This window comes from Zingiber officinale, chromosome 10A, assembly GCF_018446385.1.
Source record: "Zingiber officinale cultivar Zhangliang chromosome 10A, Zo_v1.1, whole genome shotgun sequence".
NCBI lineage: Eukaryota > Viridiplantae > Streptophyta > Magnoliopsida > Zingiberales > Zingiberaceae > Zingiber > Zingiber officinale.
This window is the reverse complement of record NC_056004.1, coordinates 68,924,264-68,947,135: the sequence shown is the minus strand read 5'-3', so window position 1 is coordinate 68,947,135 and position 22,872 is coordinate 68,924,264. Positions and strand designations below refer to the sequence as shown.

The 22,872-nt window shown below is 38.2% G+C and overlaps 1 protein-coding gene across 1 annotated transcript in view; it reads right to left on the bottom strand.

Moving 5' to 3' along the window:
• Window positions 1-10,275, bottom strand: part of LOC122026691 — a 35,981-nt gene extending 25,706 nt beyond the window's left edge. Inside the window, exon 1 of the mRNA XM_042585421.1 lies at window positions 9,616-10,275. Within this exon, the coding sequence (XP_042441355.1) occupies window positions 9,616-10,275 (660 nt within the window). The remainder of the gene's footprint in view (window positions 1-9,615) is intronic.
• Window positions 10,276-22,872: the final 12,597 nt, after the last annotated feature.

The following is a 22,872-nucleotide window of genomic DNA, read 5'->3' as shown; positions in this document are numbered from 1 at the left end:
TTTGAGATTGGATGGGTACCAGGGATGAGTTCAATCTTGAATTCAATTTCACTATCCGGGGCTAAGCTAGGCAACTCATCCGGAAACACTTCTGGGTAGTCACATACGACTTTAACTTCCTCTAACTTTTGGTCTCTTTCTTGTTGGGTATTAACCACATGGGTTAGAAACCCAGCACATCCCTCGGCTAACATTTTCTGAGCTTTTATGGCCGATAAAAATTTTTGGGTTCTCTTCTTTGATTCTTTGATGAACTCAAACTCAGGTTCTGTCTCGGGTTGGAATAGGACTCTTCGCTTATGACTCTCGATGGAAGCATCATACTTGCTCAAAAAGTCCATCCAAAAATAACATCATAATCAGACATGTTCAGCATTATCATATCATTGTACAGTTCTCTGTCTGAAATTTTGACTCGAATAGCACACTACAAGAAAAAAGCTAATAGACAACGCTTTTAAAGCATTGTCTTTGTGCCTGAAAAAACGTTGTTAAAGGCACTGTTGTTAAAAGTCTGCTCAACGACAACGCTTTTAAAGCGTTGTCTTTGTGCCTGAAAAAACGTTGTTAAAGGCACTGTTGTTAAAAGTCTACTCAACGACAACGCTTTTAAAGCGTTGTCGTTTGTAGCGAAGACAACGCTTTAAAAGCGTTGTGTATTTTTTGCAAAAACATCATCTTTGCAACGCTTTAAAAGCGTTGTTGTTTTTGGCAAAGACAACACTTGTGCAACGCTTTAAAAGCGTTGTCTTTTTAAAATAAAAATTAAAAAAAATCTATTTACAAAATCATTTTTTTATATTTACAAAACTATTAATTTTTTTACCATGTCTAGATTTGAATTTGACATATAAAATAACATTAATTAGCTCAACTAATGATTTCAAACTCATACCAAAACAATAGAATTCAATTACAAAGTATTAGTATTTACAGGAGAATTCAACTATACACAAAGACTAAATAGTTCTGTTTCAAAGTAGATAGTGACATTCGAATTTAAAACAAAAAAGCACAAAATAGCTAGTCGGCCTCGAAGACAATGATCTGCATGCTTACTTCTACTAGATATACTGATAAAAAAGGATTGTCGGCTTCAGACTGGGACAAAACACCTACCACTGTGTATCTGCCACAGAAAACAATACCATCAGTATTATGCAAAAGAAATTTTCACTCTTAAAGTTGAAAACAAAGGTCACAGTTCACACCATACAACAATGAGAAAATTTGGATTGAGAAAGACAGAAAAAAGAAATGGATCTTTGGCAGGTAAATTAGTGCAAAAGAAAAAGGCAACCAAAGCCACACATGATTCTATACATAGAACCTAGAATGATATCTTGGATTGGTTTTATATTTTACTGGCTACATTTCTTTAACAGGCATATTAATGCTATAAATCACATAGATATATTCTTCTCGCATTACTGAAATTCCTTCTCATTGTCAAATGTTTGACAAGATAATAAGTAGTCCTCGTCTATTGAAAAAGCAACAGTAAGATACATCTACAGACTATATTATTTGTCATTCATTGCATATCATTCTTTGTTTGACAAATCATATAGCATAAAACACATTCTAGTACATTCACCAGCCATGCTCACCAGGCATCCATCAATACAAATTGTTCTAAACATATGGTAAGGTCTCACAATGCATAAAAAAGCGTTGTTTTCTTAGTAGAAGATAACAAAGAATATATGAACAAAGAAAATTCAAGTATAAGATAATAGACCTGAAATATGAAATAGGAGAAAAAATAAGATTCAAAATATAAACCAATTCAACATGCTTACACAACTTCTAGAAAAATAAAAGAACTAACAGATTCAAGATAAGAAGAATTTGAGCAGACTGAATTCTTAAAAGAATTATTACAGATGAGATAATCATCCAATGACAAACTATCAACAATTTGCAAGGAAAAGTAGGAAACTCACTTGTTCATAGTATGGATTTTTGATCCAATCTAACCTAGAGCATGGAAAGTAAAAACACATCAAGTAAACATCTAGTGAAACAAAAACTAGAGCATGTAACAAAACCTAAACTAATTGCATTAAAATAAAGAACAAACATCATAGGAACATAAATCACTAAACTAACAAGCATTACATGATATTAAACTAAAGAAAATGTATCAACTAAAATCTATATAATGGAAGAGACATTTAATCAAACACTTGATGGGCATGAGTCAATGAAATCATAATGTGTGCAAATTAAAACATAGGATGTTAAATTAACATAAGCACTTAACATTCACATAAAACATGTTGGTTAGTCCTAGGAAAACGTACCGGTTCCACTGTACAAAAATTTATTGTACGAGTGTCGAACCTTTCCTTAAATAACCTATTGTGTTCTTTAGAAGTTAAATTAGGAATCGCAGACGGAACTTAACATCATTGATTCCAAATTTAACTTATCTGTTCTTAATGGTTTAGATTTGAATCGCAAGCGGAACTTAACACTATTGATTCAAATCTACCTAAGTTATTAATTCCATAAATATTAATTTCCAAAATTGACTTCCAGGACTGCATGGCGAGGCACATGATCTTCTTGGATATGGGAGCAACCACCACCGCCTAGGCAAAGCCTTTTAAGGAAAGCTAATATTTATTTCCTTAAATAACTCTAGGTTAACCAAAAAGAAAAATCGTATCACAAATTCAAAAAATAAAAGAAAAGAAACACAACATTGAAACAAATCTGAAAACTCTAGAATCATATGCCTCTTCTGTTTGGTATTTCCAAAAATAACTATACAAAGAAAACTAGTATGATGCGGAAAACAATTACTAGTTATACCTTTCTTTGTAAGTAAAAATAACCTCTTGATCTTCTACCGTATTCCTCTTCTTATCTTGGGCGTTGTGTGGGCAACGATCTTCCGAGACAAGAACCACCAAGCTCCTTCTTCTCCAAGCTAGATTCGGCCACCATTAATTCTCCATGCGAAGTAAAGGTCCGGCCACCACCACCAAGCTCCAAGGGATGCTAGAAACGAAGCCTTCTTTCTCTCCTTCTTCTCCTAGCTAGAACCGGCCACCATGGACTTCCCTTAAGTTGATGCCGCCGGCCATAAAGGAGGAAGAGAAAAGAAGGAGAAGAGGAGACCCTAGGGCCGGCCAAACCAAGGAGGAAAAGAGAGGAAGAAAAGAATAGAGTTGTTTTTTATGAAGGCACCTCTACCCCCTCTTTTATAATCTTTGGTCTTGGCAAATAAGGAAATTTAAATAATAACTTCCTTAATTCTTTTTCCATGAAAAGGAAAATTTTAATTAATTAAAATCAAATTTCTTTTCTCAATTTCAATGGCCGGCCACTTTCTCCCCAAAACAAGGAAAGTTTTAATTAAAACAAGAATTAAAACTTCCTAATTTGTTTCTAGAAATTTATAAAAAATTTTAATAATTTTAATCCCTTCATGATTGGTTAGTAAAAAAGAAATTTTATAAATTAAAATCTTTCTTTTAAACATGTGGATAATTTCTAAAAAGGAAAGTTATCTCTAAAAATTAAAATCTCTTTTCAATCTATAAATAAGGAAAGATAGCAAATCTTTTCTTAATCTTTTGTAGAAACTAATAAAATAGACAATTTCTTCAAAATCTTTTGTAGAAACTTGGTATATATAGACAATTTCTTCAAAATTCAATTTTATTCCTATCATAGGATTAACATCTCCCACTGCAACAGCTGCTACTTTTGCAGTAGTGCCCATATAGACGATGATTTCTCTTCATATAGTTGTCGGGTTTCCTGGAGCCCTTGCAATGAACTGCAGACATGATAGTGGCTCCTGTATCTACTCACCAGGTACCGGTAGATAACACCACTAAATATGTTTCAACAACTAATGAACCAAATACACCTATATTGTTCTTAGTTCTAAGAGGATAGTCTACCTTAATGTCCAAGTCTTATTTCCAATCATAATAATTGGGACAACTAAGTCTATTCTATAGTATAATAACTAGGGGATTGACTAACATTTGAAAACCTAAGAATCACAAAAATATTTGGTCAAGACCAACATTTCAAAATCCCCATGAATTTTGTATGCCACGATAGTGTGGACGTATACAAATTCTAAAAGGAGATTGTATCCATTAATTTTTATTATCTTGTCAACGTATGACAAATAAAATTAATAGTTGGTCTGTCTTTGATCAAATATTTGGTCAAGACTCTAAATTTAAAATAATATTGATTCCTCAAACAATACTATTTAAATTTACCAACACCTCAAACCACCGTGAATTTTGCATGCCACGTTAGTGTGGACGTATACAAAATCAACATTTGTAAGAGGAGGGTTTTACCCATTAACTATCTTGTCAACCTAACTTTATGACAAATAAAATTATCTCAAACACCGTTAATTTTGTATGCCACGTTAGTGTGGACGTATACAAAATCAATCATTTGTAAGAGGGGTTTTAACCCATTAATTTTATTATCTTGTCACCCTAGTTTTATGACAAATTAATAGTTGGTTTCCCTTTGGTCACACAAGTAATAGCAGTGACTCCGTTGGAGAGGATACTATTAAATGTGTCTAAGTGTATACCATTACTTGATACTTAGTCCATTAAATAGAATTGTGCCCCTTCAGTTGGAGAAGATCACACACATCCTAAATAATTTCCTATAACCATCCATAAAGGAAGTTTGATCTAGTGATCCGCAAACAAACCCATCCGTTGTGGAGGGAGGCACTCAGAGCCAACACGCAAGCTTGTTGCATCACTTACAAACCAGTAATGGAGACCGTGGGATTTATATACTAATCCCTCTCCCACTTAGTTATTTATGGTGAGGAATTTTAACCTATGGTAGCATACATTACATGCACACACATATCACAGTAAATAAAAGCAATAAATATGGAAATTATTTTTCCAACTATTATGGCCTTTTCTGTCACAGTCTTCCGTGTGCTCCAACCCTAGCTGCTGCCATCTTTAGCCATCGCTATCGGGTTGAGTCGTCGCATCCATCTTGCTTCTTATTTCGCTGCGCCTCTGGTGCTCCAAAAGTACCACGCCTCACAAGAATCCGATCCGCGACAAAAATAGAATTTTACATATATCGATCCTATATTCCACGAGGGAATGTACATGTAATCTAGAACAAAAATAAAATTCTAAAAAACCTAGGCCTAATACAGCTCCTGCTGTATTAGTTACATACAATCATGCACACACAAAATAATGCCCTTGACATGTCCAAGGGTCCAATCACACACAACATCTATAAGCCATAATAGTTGGAGCCTGCAACCACAAAGTTAGCATATCCTACTATTATCCTACCTAAATTATGTATGACCTGTGCATAACCTAATTTGAAAACCAAACACACAGAGGCAAACCCTAGCTCTGATACTAATTGTTGGTTAGTCCTAGGAAAACGTACCGGTTCCACTGTACAAAAATTTATTGTACGAGTGTCGAACCTTTCCCTAAATAACCTATTGTGTTCTTTAGAAGTTAAATTAGGAATCACATACGAAACTTAACATCATTGATTTCAAATTTAACTTATCTGTTCTTAATGGTTTAGATTTAAATCGCAAGCGAAACTTAACACTATTGATTCAAATCTACGTAAGTTATTAATTCCATAAATATTAATTTCTAAAATTGGCTTCCAGGACTGCATGGCGAGGCATATGGCCTTCTTGGATATGGGAGCAACCACCACCGCCTAGGCAAAGCCTTTTAAGGAAAGATAATATTTATTTCCTTAAATAACTTTAGGTTAACAAAAAAGAACAATCGTATCACAAATTCAAAAAATAAAAGAAAAGAAACACAACCTCGAAACAAATCCGAAAACTCTAGAATCATATGCCTCTTGTGTTTGGTATTTCCAAAAATAAATATACAAAGAAAACTAGTATAATGCGGAAAACAATTACTAGTTATACCTTTCTTTGTAAGTAAAAATAACCTCTTGATCTTCTACCGTATTCCTCTTCTTATCTCGGACGTTGTGTGGGCAACGATCTTCTGAGACGAGAACCACCAAGCTCCTTCTTCTCCAAGCTAGATTCGGCCACCATTAATTCTCCATGAGAAGTAAAGGTTCGGCCACCACCACCAAGCTCCAAGGGATGCTAGAAACGAAGCCTTCTTTCTCTCCTTCTTCTCCTAGCTAGGACTTCCCTTAAGTTGATGCCGCCGGCCATAAAGGAGGAAGAGAAAAGAAGGAGAAGAGGAGACCCTAGGGCCGGCCACACCAAGGAGGAAAAGAGAGAAAGAAAAGAATAGAGTCATTTTTTATGAAGGCACCTCTACCCCCTCTTTTATAATCCTTGGTCTTGGCAAATAAGGAAATTTAAATAATAACTTCCTTAATTCTTTTGCCATGAAAAGGAAAAATTTAATTAATTAAAATCAAACTTCTTTTCTCAATTTCAATGGTCGGCCACTTTCTCCCCAAAACAAGGAAAGTTTTAATTAAAACAAGAATTAAAACTTCCTAATTTATTTCTAGAAATTTATAAAAAATTTCAATAATTTTAATCCCTTCATATTGGTTAGTAAAAAGGAAATTTTATAAATTAAATTCTTTCTTTTAAACATGTGGATAATTTCCAAAAAGGAAAGTTATCTCTAAAAATTAAAATCTCTTTTCAATCTACAAATAAGGAAAGATAGCAAATCTTTTCTTAATCTTTTGTAGAAACTAATAAAAGAGAATATTTAATTTTTAAACTTTCTTTTAATCATGAACATGGTTAAAAAGGAAAGTTTTCTCAAAATTAAAATCTCCTTTCAATCTATAAATAAGGAAAGATTTCAAATCTTTTCTTAATCTTTTGTAGAAAGCTATAAAAGGAAATATTTAAATTTTAAACTCTCTTTTAAAATCATGATATCCACATAAGAAATAATTTTAATAAAAATTTATTTTAATTTTCTAGTGGTCAGCCACCTAAGCTTGGGACCCAAGCTTTGGCCGGCCACCAACTTGGCTCATCCACTTGATCTTGGCCGGCCCTAGCTTGGGTTCCAAGCTAGCTTGGCCGGCCCCATTAGGATGGGTAAGAAGGTGGGTATGTGATGGGTATAAATCTCTATATACAAGAGGCTACGATAGGGACCGAGAGGAGGAATTGGTTTTGGTCTCCCGATGAAATTAAGCTTCCCGTGTTCGTCCCGAACACACAACTTAACTTCATCAATAATAATTCATACCACTAAAGAATTATTATTGAACTACCGCACCAATCCCAAATTACATTTTTTGGCTCCTTCTTATTATGAGTGTGTTAGTCTCCCTGTGTTTAAGATGTCGAATGTCCACTAATTAAGTGAGTTACTGACAACTCATTTAATTCATATCTTAGTCCAAGAGTAGTACCACTCAACCTTATCGTCATGTCAGACTAAATCCACCTGCAGAGTTTAACATGACAATCCTTATGAGCTCCTCTTGGGGACATTATCAACCTAGATCACTAGGACACAGTTTCCTTCTATAATCAACAACACACACTATAAGTGATACAATTTCCCAACTTATCGGGTTTATTGATTTATCGAACTAAATCTCACCCATTGATAAATTAAAGAAATAAATATAAAATATATGTGTTTGTTATTATATTAGGATTAAGAGCACACACTTCCATAATAACTAAGGTCTAGTTCTTTTATCAAGTCAGTATAAAAACAACTTACCTAAAATGGTCCTACTCAATACACTCTAAGTGTACTAGTGTAATTATATAGTTAAGATAAACTAATACCTAATTACACTACGACCTTCCAATGGTTTGTTCCTTTCCATCTTGGTCCTGAGCTACTGTTTTAAATTTATAAAGAATCGATAACATGATCTTCTGTGTGTGACACCACACACTATGTTATCTATAATATAAATTAATTGAACATCTACATTTGGTATATATAAATGTAGACACTTGACCAATGTGATTCTTATAAATGTTTATACAAAAGCTAGGCTTTTAGTATACACTCCAACAAAACATTACTCAATATGAAAGACAACGTGAAGAAAAACATAGAACGAAACCTAAAGCATGAAATGAAATCTACATGAAGCTCTAAAATAGCAAAGACTCAATCAGCTAACCTATCAGCATCCAAAGGATTTTCCTATGAACGATAGCAATTACAGCAACAAGTAGGAAGAGGAAAATGATTCCTTCGGTTCTTCAATTGCCAGATCCTACACCCCAAGGCTTCGTTATCGAAGTAAAAGGTCAATGAAAATCCTCAAAAAAAAATTATGGAGGAAAAGAGACACAAGATCATAACAATACTGCTACGGGAGGAATAGGAAGCATACCAGATCGAGCGGATTGATCACCGCTGGATTCCATCCCCTCTCTCTCGCACAGAGCATGATTGATCAATTCGATCGATAGAATGAATGGTGGAGAATTCTATCGAGTTTATAGTTCAATGTTTGGGCCGTTATAACCTCTGAGCACAGTCTTGCAGGCGTCCGCATCTTTATATACCTTAAAAAAGAAATTGCATTGCTTAATGCATCTAGCAATTTGAGTGAGCATAAAAGTTAAACAACGCTGAGGCAATTTGTGATAAAAAATACATACCTTGCTTGGAGTAGAGGTAACTGATATAACATACCATCCGAGATTCAGCCAATCAAAAATGCTTAACTCAAATGATACATCATGTCAGACCAAGAGAATCCCTTACTGTTGTGAAATGCCTGCGATCGGATAGATGTGCTAGCATATCATATTTATAATTTACAACCAAAAATAAAAAAGATAGGCTTCCAGGTAAAAGGTTCATAAGCTTATATAAGTTATAAAGGAATGACTGTGAAAAGAAAAGGAATTGTGGGTTAGGTCTTAAACACTCATCTGATGTTATGCTGCCTACTGGGAATCACTAAATACTTGCTTTATTTCCACAACAATAGGTACAACTTCCTAAGGATCATAGTGATAATCCACCAAGAAGTCATTAACTAAATGGACTGATCCATCATCTCCTTTATAAGTAAGCCTTCAATAAAATAACTTGTGGACCAACACCCCCACCCTAGAAACAGAACCTTCAATGCACAAAGAAACAAACCAAGGTAACAGGTCCTGGGGAGGTAGGAATACCACCATAGGCTCATTGTGAAGGTACACACAATCTTCCATATTGCCCTAATATCATCTTGGTGTTAGCAATTATAGTATGCAATTATTCTTGTATATTTTTTCTACTGCTTTAATTATTGTATAGCAAAGAAATATTAGTTTATATTTATAGAAGACTAACTATTCCTCTTCTTAGCTCATCCATGTTGTACTTTAATAGTTGAGATTCTCTACAAACTTGTTTTATTTTTAATGCCATGTGAATGCAAGCGTGCGGGGAATACTAAGAATGATTAAGTGAAGAAACAAAGTAGGATTTAAATGAGACAGAGATTGATGTTAAAATAGACTTGAAACTTTGTGTTCATTAGAACACCTATGACCTGACGCTAGCTCTCTGCTGTAGTTTGTATAGAATTCAATGAGAGAGATTTAGAACTGCCCCATAAAAATATCCATCTTTGTTTGCCAAAGCAAAAGTAGCAGGTAAACAGTTTGATCACCTGAACCCTAGGGGTGGATATGCCGAGGAGAAGGATCTTGGCGGCGACGTCACCGGTGAGGCGAAGGTCGACGCGGTCGTTGATGGCGGCGTCGCAGACGAGGTTGAGCGCGTCTGCCTGGAGCACGTTGAAGCGGTCGACAGCGATGTGGGTCTGGACGAGGCGGCTGCCATGCGCAGGCTGCTCGAAGCCCGGCACCGTCGCCACGTCGAGCGGCACGCCGCGGTACATCACATCGAGCGCCGCCGCCTCGTACCGGATTCCCACCTTGTTGGGGTTGTCCGCGATGAAGAGCAGCGAGATGTTGAGGGAGAGGTAGGCCGCAGGGGGGTTCCCTCCGGCGGAGAAACCGGGGTCCAAAGGGGAGGCGGTGGGAGCGACGAGGAGGTACTGCATGGCCACTTGCTGGAGGTCGAACTGGGGCTTCTTGGGCTTGAGGATGAGGACGATGACGAGAGCGACGGCGACGGCGAGGAGGGCGAGGAAGGTGAGGAGTAGGAAGAGGCAGCAACAGCAACCCTTGAAGGAGGCAGCGGAGGAAGAGGAGGAGGAAGGGGTGGCGATGGGCATGCCGAGGTAGTGGTGCTGCCTCTGAGGGTCGGGCGGAGGGTGTGGGCGCTGGTGGTGGCCGCCGTTGGGAAGGTTGTTGGGCGTCGTCATCACCGGTGAAATCCACCACCGAACTTCCCGATTCATAAACTCTAGTACTTATCCTGGAGGTCTGGAGTTCGAATCCTAGGGAAGGTAAAAATCCACTGGCCAGGGGTGGAAAGACCTAGTGAGTAACGGCACGGCCGAGGGTCGTCGGTCGACGACATAAGGGGTCGCCAATTTGGGCTGCCAGTTGGGCCGCCCAAGGGACCGCCAAATGGGTCGCCAGTTGGGCCACCCAAGGGGTCGAGGGGCCATGACGTTACACCTATTTCCAATGTGATGCTTTACCACCACCTAATGACTAGTTAAATCACTCTTAAATCAAGGGTCTAAGGTTCAAATCCCAGCTCAGGTCATTTATATATATATATATATATATATATATATATATATTTCTCTTCTTCTATTTCTTTGCTCTTTTGGAAGAGAGGAAATTTACGGGTGTTACAGTAAACACAGTGGAATAACGATAATAGCAAAATAAAACAAACTCTAACACTTTTCTTTTACTTGATTCAGAGTTTGTGATGACTCCTACTCCAAGGCCCGCGATTGACGATCGTTTTCATTGGAAAATCTACTAATAGTTCAAATAAGATTACAAGATTTAAGTACAAGAATTATAAAGTAAATTTACCAATAATAAGAGAATCAATAGAACTTGATCATAGGTTGTCGGAGTAGCATTTGAGCGTCGTCAAGAGCTTTTCGGAGCACCGCATAAGAATGAAAGTCCTAGAAGAAGTTGTATTTGAGGTACTGGTCGAGCTCTCCTTTTATAGCCCTATCTGGGAGCTTGGATCAATCCCGGGCACCCCCACAAAGCTGACATGGCGTGCTCTCATCGAAACTCTATCCAACAAACTTTATTTATCTCCGGGTGCTTAGACCTGTCCGGGCACCTGGACTGTAACGTGTGTCAGTGAATCAGTGAGCGTCACCTCATCTGCACTCAAGTGCCTTGGTTTGGCCTAGTCTGGGAGCCTCGACCCAGTCCAGGTTCCTGGATGTCCGGGCGCCTAGAGCTCCTTCTTCAGCCAACTTCCAATTTCAATATCCCGTACCATAGAGTTAGAAAAAATAGACATAATATAATTTGAACAGTCTCATGATTGTCTGATCCTGACTTTGAGTTTCTCTGAAACTATAGGTTGGACCAACACCTAATATTCCCTCTACGGGGAGCGTGTCCTCACCTACTCCTCTCAAGAGAGTTTACCTGATGTCAAACTGATCCTCCAACCCATTTCAATTTTTGCTCAACATCCGAGACTTCAGGACTTTTTGTTGGACGTCTGAACTTCGACCCGTCTAGTCTTCTACCTAGTATCTGTGACCCCCAGGAATTGCACTTAGTATCCCAACCCTAAGATTTTTTGCAGATGTTCTCAACCTGGCAAGACTTCGCCTAGTTCCATGGACTAGGACTTACATGCCTAGCCACAACTATGACTTTCCACTTGTCTAGTGTCTACTAGGATTTCTTTGCCTAGCCTCAACTAGGACTTTCACCTTATCTAAGATCACTTAGGACATTCTTACACACTTAGTCAAACTTATTAGAATAATAACAAACTCTAACTTTGAACCATTTGTCATTATCAAAACTTAAATTCGATCGCCCGGTGCTTCCTGCACTAACATATTTTCTTCCTTAAATTTTAGTATTTAAATTTGAATTAATTGTTCATTATTTTAAATTAAATGGTACATTATTATAGTTGATTGAATTTTAATTTTTAGCATTTAAATTTGAATTATTATAATTAAAATTTGAACTTTTATTTTCTAATTTTTTAAGATTTCATTTAAGATTTTTAAAATTTAATTTTTAATTATTTATTGTTTCATAATTAAAGGGTAGTTTATTATAATTAATTAAATTCAAATTTTTGGTATTAAAATTTGAATTAGTATTCCTAAAATTTATAGATTTAATTTCTATGTTTTTAAGATTTCATTTTAAATTTTTAAGATTTGAATTTGTAGGATTTAAAATTATCAAATTATTAGAATTATTATGATTAATTAATTCATTATTTAATTCCATGTTATTAAAATTTTTATAATTAGAATTTGAATTGTTAGATTTATCTATATTGTTATTTAATTCTAAATTATCTAATTTTTAGGATTAGAAATTGGACAAGTTATTTTTAGAATTATCTTGATTAATTAATTTATTATTTAGATCTAAATTATCTAAATTTTTAGAATTGTTCAAGTTATTTTTAGAATTATCTTGATTTATTAATTCATTATTTAATTTTGAATTGTTAAAATTTTTAGGATTAAAATTTGAGTTGTTAGAGTTATCTTGATCATTATTTAATTTATTTAATTTAGTTGGATTATATAACTTTTGCTTATCTTGATTAAATACTAGATCAAGTTTCTAATTGATTTCTTTAAAACTTGGATTATTTTGATTATTAATTAAAAAATTTTGTTGATTGGTTGAATTATGAGTATTTATTAGATTAGATTTATCTTGACTTTTAATTAAAATTTTATCTTAATTGGTTGAATTATTAGTATTGATTAGATTAGATTTATCTTAATTATTAATTAAAATTTTATCTTAGATGGTTGAATTATCAATATTTATTCGATTAGATTTATCTTAATCATTAATTAAATTACTTGAATTTTTCAAACTAGAAGTATCTTTATTATTCTTGATTGAATTTAGATTACTTTTATTATTTATATTTGATTTTTTTAGATTAATTTTTTCTAAGTTCAAATGTTTCTTTAAATCTGACGAATTAAATATTCTATCAATTATTTTATTAATTTTATCTATATTGACTTGGTCATTTTCTTTAATTGAATTTTTAATAATTTTAATTATTTCTAAATTTTTAAGATTTAATTTTCAAATTTATTTAAATTTTAACTTTTATTATTATTTAAATTTTTAGATTTATATGAGTCATGCATAGGGGTATTTTTGAAAATAATATCATCATGTAAATATTTGAACCTATTTTTGAATGTATTATGATTGTCAAAAATCAAATTTGCATGAATTATAAAATCACTAACCTTTTTTGTAATTTTTCTTGTTAGACAACTACATCAATTCCTCCTTTGTTGCAGGTAGTACCGTTTGATTCTTACAAGTAGAACACTTATTTTTTATAATGTCCTCTCTCCTTATATTTGAAGCATATAATATGTAATTTAAAATTTAACATTAAATAAAATTACCACTTTACCCTTTCCCCACTCAATCAATAACCTGCTTACTCCATTGGTAGTTAGTTCAATCAGAGTAAGAGCCTCTTACTCTGATACCAATTACAGGATCGGTGCACGTTGATAGAGGGGGTGGATATCAACCACTCGTTTCTTTTCTCAATTTCGTCGTTTGTTCATCTTTCTATCAGAGTTAGTGCATAGCAAAAATATAAAATAACAAAGCAAAAAAGACTCACGGATTTACTTGGTTCCTGATCCTCAAGGGTCAGTACATCTAAGGCCTAATCATGAAAAGCGCCCGCCCACTAATAGTCTCCTTTTCATAATTTTTCAAAGGCAAAGAAACATGTCTTACAGTTTATACACAAACACAAATGGAAATTAAATACAAGTGTATAGTAATATAAATACAAGTAAACCAAACAGGTCATCGTCGGTCGGTTCAGAAGGTCCTGAGTACCACACATTCCTTTTAGCACTTTCTTGGTCACATGATAGAGCCTTGTTGCTTTTCTTCGATGATGGAGCATATGACTATTAGTAGAAAAGTTGATGTTGAACGTGGAGCTTTTGTCTCCTTTTATAAAGTTCGATCATATCCTTATCTGGATCAACTCTTATCTTGATGAATCCATATCTAGATCAAACCTTATCTCTATCTATATCATCTGGCTTATCCTTATCCTCATTCAAATAATAAAAATGAATCAGATCTTTTCTTATATCATCTTCCATGTCAACATATTTGATAACTCGGCAATCTAGATCGAGCACGGTCAGTCTATCAAACTGTTGTTTTAGTCTATTGAATTAGTTTGTGCCTAGTTTAACCTTAATTAGAGATAAGGAAGCGGTGGATCAGCTCTGTACGGCGATGCAGTAGCGACAGAGCCGATCCACCGCTACCCTATCTCTGCCTCTTCTCGTTGACGCCGACAGCCTCATTCCCGATCTCTTGGATCAACCTCTCCTCCCTTGACATCGACCCTGAGCTGAAACTGACCGCTCATCGGCTGCTGCAAGCCCCTAGCACTGGTGCACTATGTGTTGGGTTTTTCGGGCCGCGAAAACCGCTTTTCGCGTCGCGGAAACCCCGAATCACCCATGCCACCGGATCCGTGCAAAGGATAAATTCGAAAAATTTTGAGTACAAGTTAGAAAACTTCGATTTACACTAAATCTACAAAGGTTAAGATGTATATACCCTTGATGCGCGCCCTACGCGAATCCCGCTCGTCCAAAATGTCGGATCTCTAGACCGTCAAGCGTACGGTCCTCTAGAAGTATCCACACGGACATCTTAGGTGGAGAAGACCTAAACAAAGGTGTGCTAGCACCTTGATAGGCCACGGCAAGAAGAGGAGAGGGAGAGAGCAAGAATAACTCAATGAGGAAGAAGAAGGAATGAATGAGAGAATAATTTTCAAAAATGAAAAGTTATACTTCTCATTCAAGTGGTCGGCCACCATCATGTGTGTAACTCTCCACATTAATGCATTAAGTGTCATTAATGTGAAGCCATTAAAGAGAATGGCTTTGTAACTTCCATGAGGTGGCACCCAATGATGATGTGGAGTAACATCATTAGTCCACATCAATGCCAACTCACCAATGAGGTGGCATAAAGTCAAGTCTAACTTGACTTTTCATCTTCCTCACAAGTCAAGTCAAACTTGACCAAATCTCTTCCATGGTTGATCTAATCTAACCATTTGATTCAAGCCAACTTAATATAATGAATCTAATTCATTAAATTAAATTGATCTAATGAGTCATAATCTAAATTAGACTCATTGTATACATGAATCAACTTGAGTCTAACTCAATTAGCCCAATTTGGATTACTCTTAATCCAATTGGATCCATCAAATGAATCAAGTCCTCTTGGTTCATCATATGAACCTAATCTCCATCTAATTATCCTTAGTGTGTGACCCTATAGGTTCTTGTAACGTTGGCAATACCCCTAAACCCATTTAGGAGCATAAGTAATGAGCGGTATTTAGCAACACATCATTACTACCCAAGTTACAAGAATGTTGACATCCAACATCACCTTGTGACTACTAGTTGTGACTCCTCACAATATATTGTTGGTGCAACCTTAGGTCAAGGTTGACCTGGTTGACCAGACTCGAGTTGACTTGACTCGAGTTGTGTTTTGATATTTGACGAGTTATGTTTGACAATGTTTGACGTGAACAGAAAAGTTGTATCTTGATGTTTTACAAGGATACAAGCTTGGGAGATTGTGGGTGCAACCCGTGGTCAAGGTTGACCTGGTTGACCCGAGGTGAGTTGACCAGACATCTGGTGAAAAGTCCAAGCAGGGAGCTTGGCACGGGAAAAGTCCAAGTATGGAGACTTGGCACGGAGAAGTCCAAGTATGGGAACTTGGCAAGTGGAAGTCGGAGAGAGCTCGGTAGCTCGTTCTCCGGACTAGGTCAGAGAGGGCTCGGTAGCTCGTTCTCTGGACCGGATGTGGAAAGTCCTGGTGAGTGAAGCCAGGCAGACGGATAAGTCCTGGTGACTGAAGCCAGGCAGTGGGAAAGTCCTGGTGAGTGAAGCCAGGCAATTGTGAAAACCCTAGTGAGTGAAGCTAGGTGAAAGTCCTGGTGAGTGAAGCCAGGCAGTGGGAAAGTCCTGGTGAGTGAAGCCAGGCAGTGGGAAAGTCCTGGTGAGTGAAGCCAGGCAGTTGGAAAGTCCTGGTGAGTGAAGCCGGGCAAGGGAAAATCCAGATGGATCAAGGGTGATCGGACATCTGGTGTTGAGAAGGTCAAGTAGGTCAAGGGAGTGACCGGATACTTGACATGAAGAGAAAAGTCCAAGTGGGTCAAAGGGATTGACCGGACACTTAGTGGGGAGTCTTAGCAGGTCAAGGGAGTGACCGGATGCTAAGCATGATGTACCAAGAGGTCAAGGTTGACCGGATATTGGTTTGGACTTAGTTTGGGCAAAAACCAAGACCTGGATCGGTCTGGAGATCGATCAGAAAGCGATCAGTGTGCCTCTATGAGCTTACTGATCGGTCTGGGGACCGATCAGCAGGAAGCCTGATCGGTCCCCGGGACCGATCAGGGTACGCACAGAGAGTTGGGCAACTCTCTGTGAAAGCATTCTGATCGGTCTAGGGACCAATCAGCATAGAGCCTGATCGGTCTCCATCACCGATCAGAAGAACCCTGGACCGATCAGGGTGGAGCCTGATCGGTCCAGGCCTAGCGCTAGGTTATTTCGGGCTTCTGTGTTCTGGCCTTTTTGCTTGCAGGTTCGCAGGTTGGCTCAGGATATCAGAGGTTATAAAAGGAGATCGAGGGCTGCTACAGTTAATATTCTTCAACTTCTCCGAAGCTTCTGCTTCTTCTTGATCTTCTTCTTGCTTCTGCAAGTTATTGCTTCTGCTGTTCTAGAGCTTTGTTAAGCTCGCTTCCGAAGCTTCGCGTGAGCTTCCTCGACTTCTTCGACTGGTTTCAGCTGCTGCTGTGATTCTGTGAAGTTGGTGCTTCATCTACAGATTTCAGTCGACGACGAGAAGGCAAGCAAGAGTTGTTACATTCATCTTTATATTTGTATCTTGCTGTGCTTCTTGTACTTGTACTCTAATCTTGCTGTTGCAAGAGTTTGTGGTGAGGTTTCTCCACCCAGAAGGAGTTCTTATTAACCGGTTTTCCGGGGACTCATCCACCGACGGATTGATAGGCTTCGTCCACCTTACGGACACGCCGAGGAGTAGGAGTTTCATCTCCGAACCTCGTTACATCGTCGAGTTCGAGTTTGATGTTTGATCTTTCCTTTTTTGCGTTTCTATTTGTTATTTTCGCTGCACTAACCCTAATCGTAGGAAAAACGAAAGAATTTGAGGTCGGCTATTCACACCCCCCTCTCTAGCCGCGCCCATCGATCCTAACAAGTGGTATCAGAGCGAGGTCGCTCTTCGTTGGATCAACACCCGGGGGAACACGAGCTAGAGAATGGAGTTATTTGGAGAAGACGTCACAATTCCACCTTTCTACGATCGCGACGACTTCGCGTTTTGGAAGGTAAAAATGAAGTACTTTCTTATGACTAACCTTGAAAATTGGAGTTGTGTTCAATTAGGTTTCAAGCCTCCGATGGACAAGAAAGGAGAAACCCTAGAGAAGAAGGAGTGGACCAAGGAACAAGTCCACCAATCCCTAGTCAACGATGAGGTATTGAAAATTTTTGAATTTTCTTTACCTAATGATGTTTTGTGTAGGATAGGTGGATATAACGATGCCAAGGAGTTGTGGAACAACTTGGCAAAGTTCCATGAGGAGAACTCCACTTCAAGTCATGAAGAGGAGTCAAGTGAGTCAAGTAGCTCACTTCATGGAGGAATGGATTTAGAAGTTGAGGGCCACTCAACATCTAAAGAAGAAGAGGAGGAGAGTTCTTCTTCAAGTTCGGAGCAAGAAGAAGAAGCTTCTACCTCCGGAAGGGATGAAGGAGAGAGTCTTCATCCATCCTCAACCCTAGGTAACTCAAGCATTTCAATTTCAAATAAATTACACATAATGTGCTTTGAGTGTAGGGAGTATGGACATTACAAGAGTAAGTGTCCAAGGAGGATTAGGAAGACTCCACCGGCACCAAAAGTCAAGAAAGTCGGAGTCCCGATATGCAAGGGCAAGGAGCACGTGGTGTGCTTCCAATGCAAGCGAAAGGGATACTATAGGAGCCAATGTCCGAGGGGGAGGCAACCTCACAAGGACAAGAAACCAAGCACATCGATAGGGGGAGCTAAGGCAAACCCTAAGGTAACCTTTAAGGCTCATTATTGCAATTCTAATAAGACACATGCTAGTAGTTTTATTGCAATTGCTAATAATGATAAGCATGTTAATTATAGGAATCAATATATGTGCTTAGGTGCTAAACATGTTAGCTTGAATAAGGACAACTCTAGAAATGTCAACCCTAGGATTAACTCATCTAAGGTTAAGGGAAACCTAGATAGGAATCCCAAAACTACTAGACATATGCCTAGGAGTACCTCAAAGAACAATGAAAAATTAAAACTTGAGGTATTAGAAAAGGAGAATCAAGTCTTGAGGTCAAGACTTGACACTTTAGAAAAGACCCTTAAGAATTTGGAGAAATCATCTTTAGGGCCTAAGGGTCAAAAGCAAAAGCCCAAGGACATGAGAGGTTTGAGTCACAAACCTAAGTCTCAAGTGGTCAAGCCCACTTATCATAATGTTCCATTCGATTATGGAACAAGACCTAGGGTTAGGAAGACCATCACCAAGGTCACAAGGGGAGTCACCCCTAGAGTTGATCTTGATGAGTCCCAAATGGCCAAGGCTTTAAAGCCTAAGAGGGTCATTAGGAGGGTTGCTAGGGAAGTCATCCCTAGTGAATATTTAGTGAACCCAATGAGCTCAAATATGTATTGGGTTCCTAGGAGCGTGATTTCATCACGCTAGATGAGTTAGGGTGTGCCAACCTTACTTGAATAGGTAGTTAACCTAATCATGGCAAAAGGTGGCACTTTAGGAATTTTCAAGGTGCAATCAAGCCTTGAAAATGAAATTGAAAATTATTCCTAAGGTGATTAGGATGTGCCAATCACATTTGAGGAGTTCTCTTAGGTCAATTTAATTGGCACATAGTGATCTAAACATCCTTGGTATGTGATTTTAGGTCTATTACACTTAGGAATATAGAATTTATGGCAAAATGATCAAAATTATCAAAAATGGCAACTAAGGCTAGAATTAGGTATTTTCTATACCTTTATATATTATTTGCCATGTATTGTTTGTCATATGTCATGTCATGACATCATATTTATTTTATGATAATTTAAAATGTCATGATAATGCTTAGGTTAGTTAAATGTCATGCTTTATTTAAGTTTCATACTTTATGTCATGACATCATGACATTGGCACATGTTTCCATTTATGATACAATTATATGCCATGTCATCATCTTGTGCATTAATGATCAATTAACTTGATTTAAGGATAAGAAACACAATTTGATATGGAGATCAAATAGTTGTTTAGAAAAATACATGAGAACTTAGAATAAGCTAACCTAAATCCATATCTCACATCAAAATTGACTTGGATGTATTTTTGATACACCTTAGATGTGTGTGAGATATTAGGATGATGAGTTAGGATCAAGGTGCATAGTTCTTGTACCTAGATGAGCCTAATTCGAAATTGGGGATCATAGGGAAAGCTTATGTACAAGTCATGTACATTTAGCCCAAAGATTGTGGTCCTAAATTAAATGGTTTAAAATCATTTCAAAATTGATTTGAAAAACCTTGATGAAGCTTTTCTAGTGATAGCATTCATCATTGAGCAAAGTGATACAAAGATGAGTTAACTTTGAGCTATTTCAAAGACTTTTGAACTTTGTATCAAGATTTGAAAATGGAACTTATTTTCATAGAAAACTATTTTTCCATGATAGTATATGTTATGAGGAGTGTATTCTCAAAATTTTACAATTTTTAGAATTTTCTGTGATTTTCTAGAGGTTTCTGAATTTCGGGAGAAGAAATCAGAAATCAGAAATCAGAGTTGTGGACCGATCAGAGGGGATTCTGATCGGTCCAGGGGTGCCTGGATCGGTCACCGTGACCGATCCAGGGAATCCCTGATCGGTCTGGTGACCGATCAAGGCGTGCCAAGTTGCTGAATTTCAACTATTGACTGAAATTTCAGCTACGGAAGTTGGTGGTTTAGAGTTATAAAGGTTTGAAACTCACCAAGACATTGTTGGTGCAATGGTCAAGGGGGAGTTGACCTTTAGGGGGAGTTTTTACTCCTAAAGACTTGAGTGATATGGGATTATCACTAAGTTAATTGTTGGACCTTAGTATCAAGGGGGAAATTAAGAGTTTCAATGAAAGGTATGAGACTTTCATTAGGAAGAAACTCTTGACCTTGATTCACTCTTTTTGATGTGTGTCAAAAAGGGGGAGAGTAGAAAGGAGAATGGAGAGTGTCTAGAGAATATTCAGGGAAGAACATTGGAAAACCTAAGTTAGGTTATCGGGTTAACATAACTTGATTATGGGTTTGATTATGGGTTTTGTCAAACATCAAAAAGGGGGAGATTGTTGGTGCAACCTTAGGTCAAGGTTGACATGGTTGACCAGACTCGAGTTGACTTGACTCGAGTTGTGTTTTGATGTTTGACGAGTTATGTTTGACAATGTTTGACGTGAACAGAAAAGTTGTATCTTGATGTTTTACAAGGATACAAGCTTGGGAGATTGTGGGTGCAACCCGTGGTCAAGGTTGACCTGGTTGACCCGAGGTGAGTTGACCAGACATCTGGTGAAAAGTCCAAGCAGGGAGCTTGGCACGGGAAAAGTCCAAGTATGGAGACTTGGCACGGAGAAGTCCAAGTATGGGAACTTGGCAAGTGGAAGTCGGAGAGGGCTCGGTAGCTCGTTCTCCGGACTAGGTCAGAGAGGGCTCGGTAGCTCGTTCTCTGGACCGGATGTGGAAAGTCCTGGTGAGTGAAGCCAGGCAGACGGATAAGTCCTGGTGAGTGAAGCCAAGCAGTTGTGAAAACCCTAGTGAGTGAAGCTAGGTGAAAGTCCTGGTGAGTGAAGCCAGGCAGTGGGAAAGTCCTGGTGAGTGAAGCCAGGCAGTTGGAAAGTCCTGGTGAGTGAAGCCGGGCAAGGGAAAATCCAGATGGATCAAGGGTGACCGGACATCTGGTGTTGAGAAGGTCAAGTAGGTCAAGGGAGTGACCGGATACTTGACACGAAGAGAAAAGTCCAAGTGGGTCAAAGGGATTGACCGGACACTTGGTGGGGAGTCTTAGCAGGTCAAGGGAGTGACCGGATGCTAAGCATGATGTACCAAGAGGTCAAGGTTGACCGGATATTGGTTTGGACTTGGTTTGGGCAAAAACCAAGACCTGGATCGGTCTGGAGACCGATCAGAAAGCGATCAGTGTGCCTCTGTGAGCTTACTGATCGGTCTGGGGACCGATCAGCAGGAAGCCTGATCGGTCCCCGGGCCCGATCAGGGCACGCACAGAGAGTTGGGCAACTCTCTGTGAAAGCATTCTGATCGGTCTGGGGACCGATCAGCATAGAGCCTGATCGGTCTCCATGACTGATTAGAAGAACCCTGGACCGATCAGGGTGGAGCCCGATCGGTCCAGGCCTAGCCGTTGTGACTCAACGGCTAGGTTATTTCGGGCTTCTGTGTTCTGGCCTTTTTGCTTGCAGGTTCGCAGGTTGGCTCAGGATATCAGAGGTTATAAAAGGAGATCGAGGGCTGCTACAGTTAATATTCTTCAACTTCTCCGAAGGTTCTGCTTCTTCTTGATCTTCTTCTTGCTTCTGCAAGTTATTGCTTCTGCTGTTCTAGAGCTTTGTTAAGCTCGCTTCCGAAGCTTCGCGTGAGCTTCCTCGACTTCTTCGACTGGTTTCAGCTGCTGCTGTGATTCTGTGAAGTTGGTGCTTCATCTACAGATTTCAATCGACGACGAGAAGGCAAGCAAGAGTTGTTACATTCATCTTTATATTTGTATCTTGCTGTGCTTCTTGTACTTGTACTCTAATCTTGCTGTTGCAAGAGTTTGTGGTGAGGTTTCTCCACCCAGAAGGAGTTCTTATTAGCCGATTTTCCTGGGACTCATCCACCGACGGATTGATAGGCTTCGTCCACCTTACGGACACGCCGAGGAGTAGGAGTTTCATCTCCGAACCTCGTTACATCGTCGAGTTCTAGTTTGAGGTTTGATCTTTCCTTTTTTTCGTTTCTATTTGTTATTTCCGCTGCACTAACCCTAATCGTAGGAAGAAACGAACGAATTTGAGGTCGGCTATTCACACCCCCCCTCTCTAGCCGCGTCCATCGATCCTAACATATATGACAAGTGTCCTTCTATCCTAGACATCTAGATTGGCCAATGTGAGGCATAGACCGTGTCATCCTCTGACCAATCTAAATCTTGAACTCCAAGTAGACTCACTAAATCAAATGAGCTCAATATCCTATATTGACTCATTTGGGCATGGCCATGCACTTCGTGGTCTCACTCTATCAAGAATACCGATGTCACTCCCGTCATATAGGAGGGATAGATCTCATCTACATCACTCACATCCCTCTGCATAATTTGTTACATACCCAGTAATCGCCTTTATAGTCCACCCAGTTACGGGTGACGTTTGACGAAACTAAAGTACATAACTCCTTATGTAGGGAACCATGGTGACTTCAGGTCTAAGGACTAGTAGTCATACTAATAGCCACATGAGAAAGTATATGACACTCATATAACGATCCATGATACTTTCTCATGGCGGGTCATTCAGTATACATTCTCTAATGCATACCCATGTGTCAACTTGATATCTCTATATCCATGACTTGTGAGATCAAGTCATCG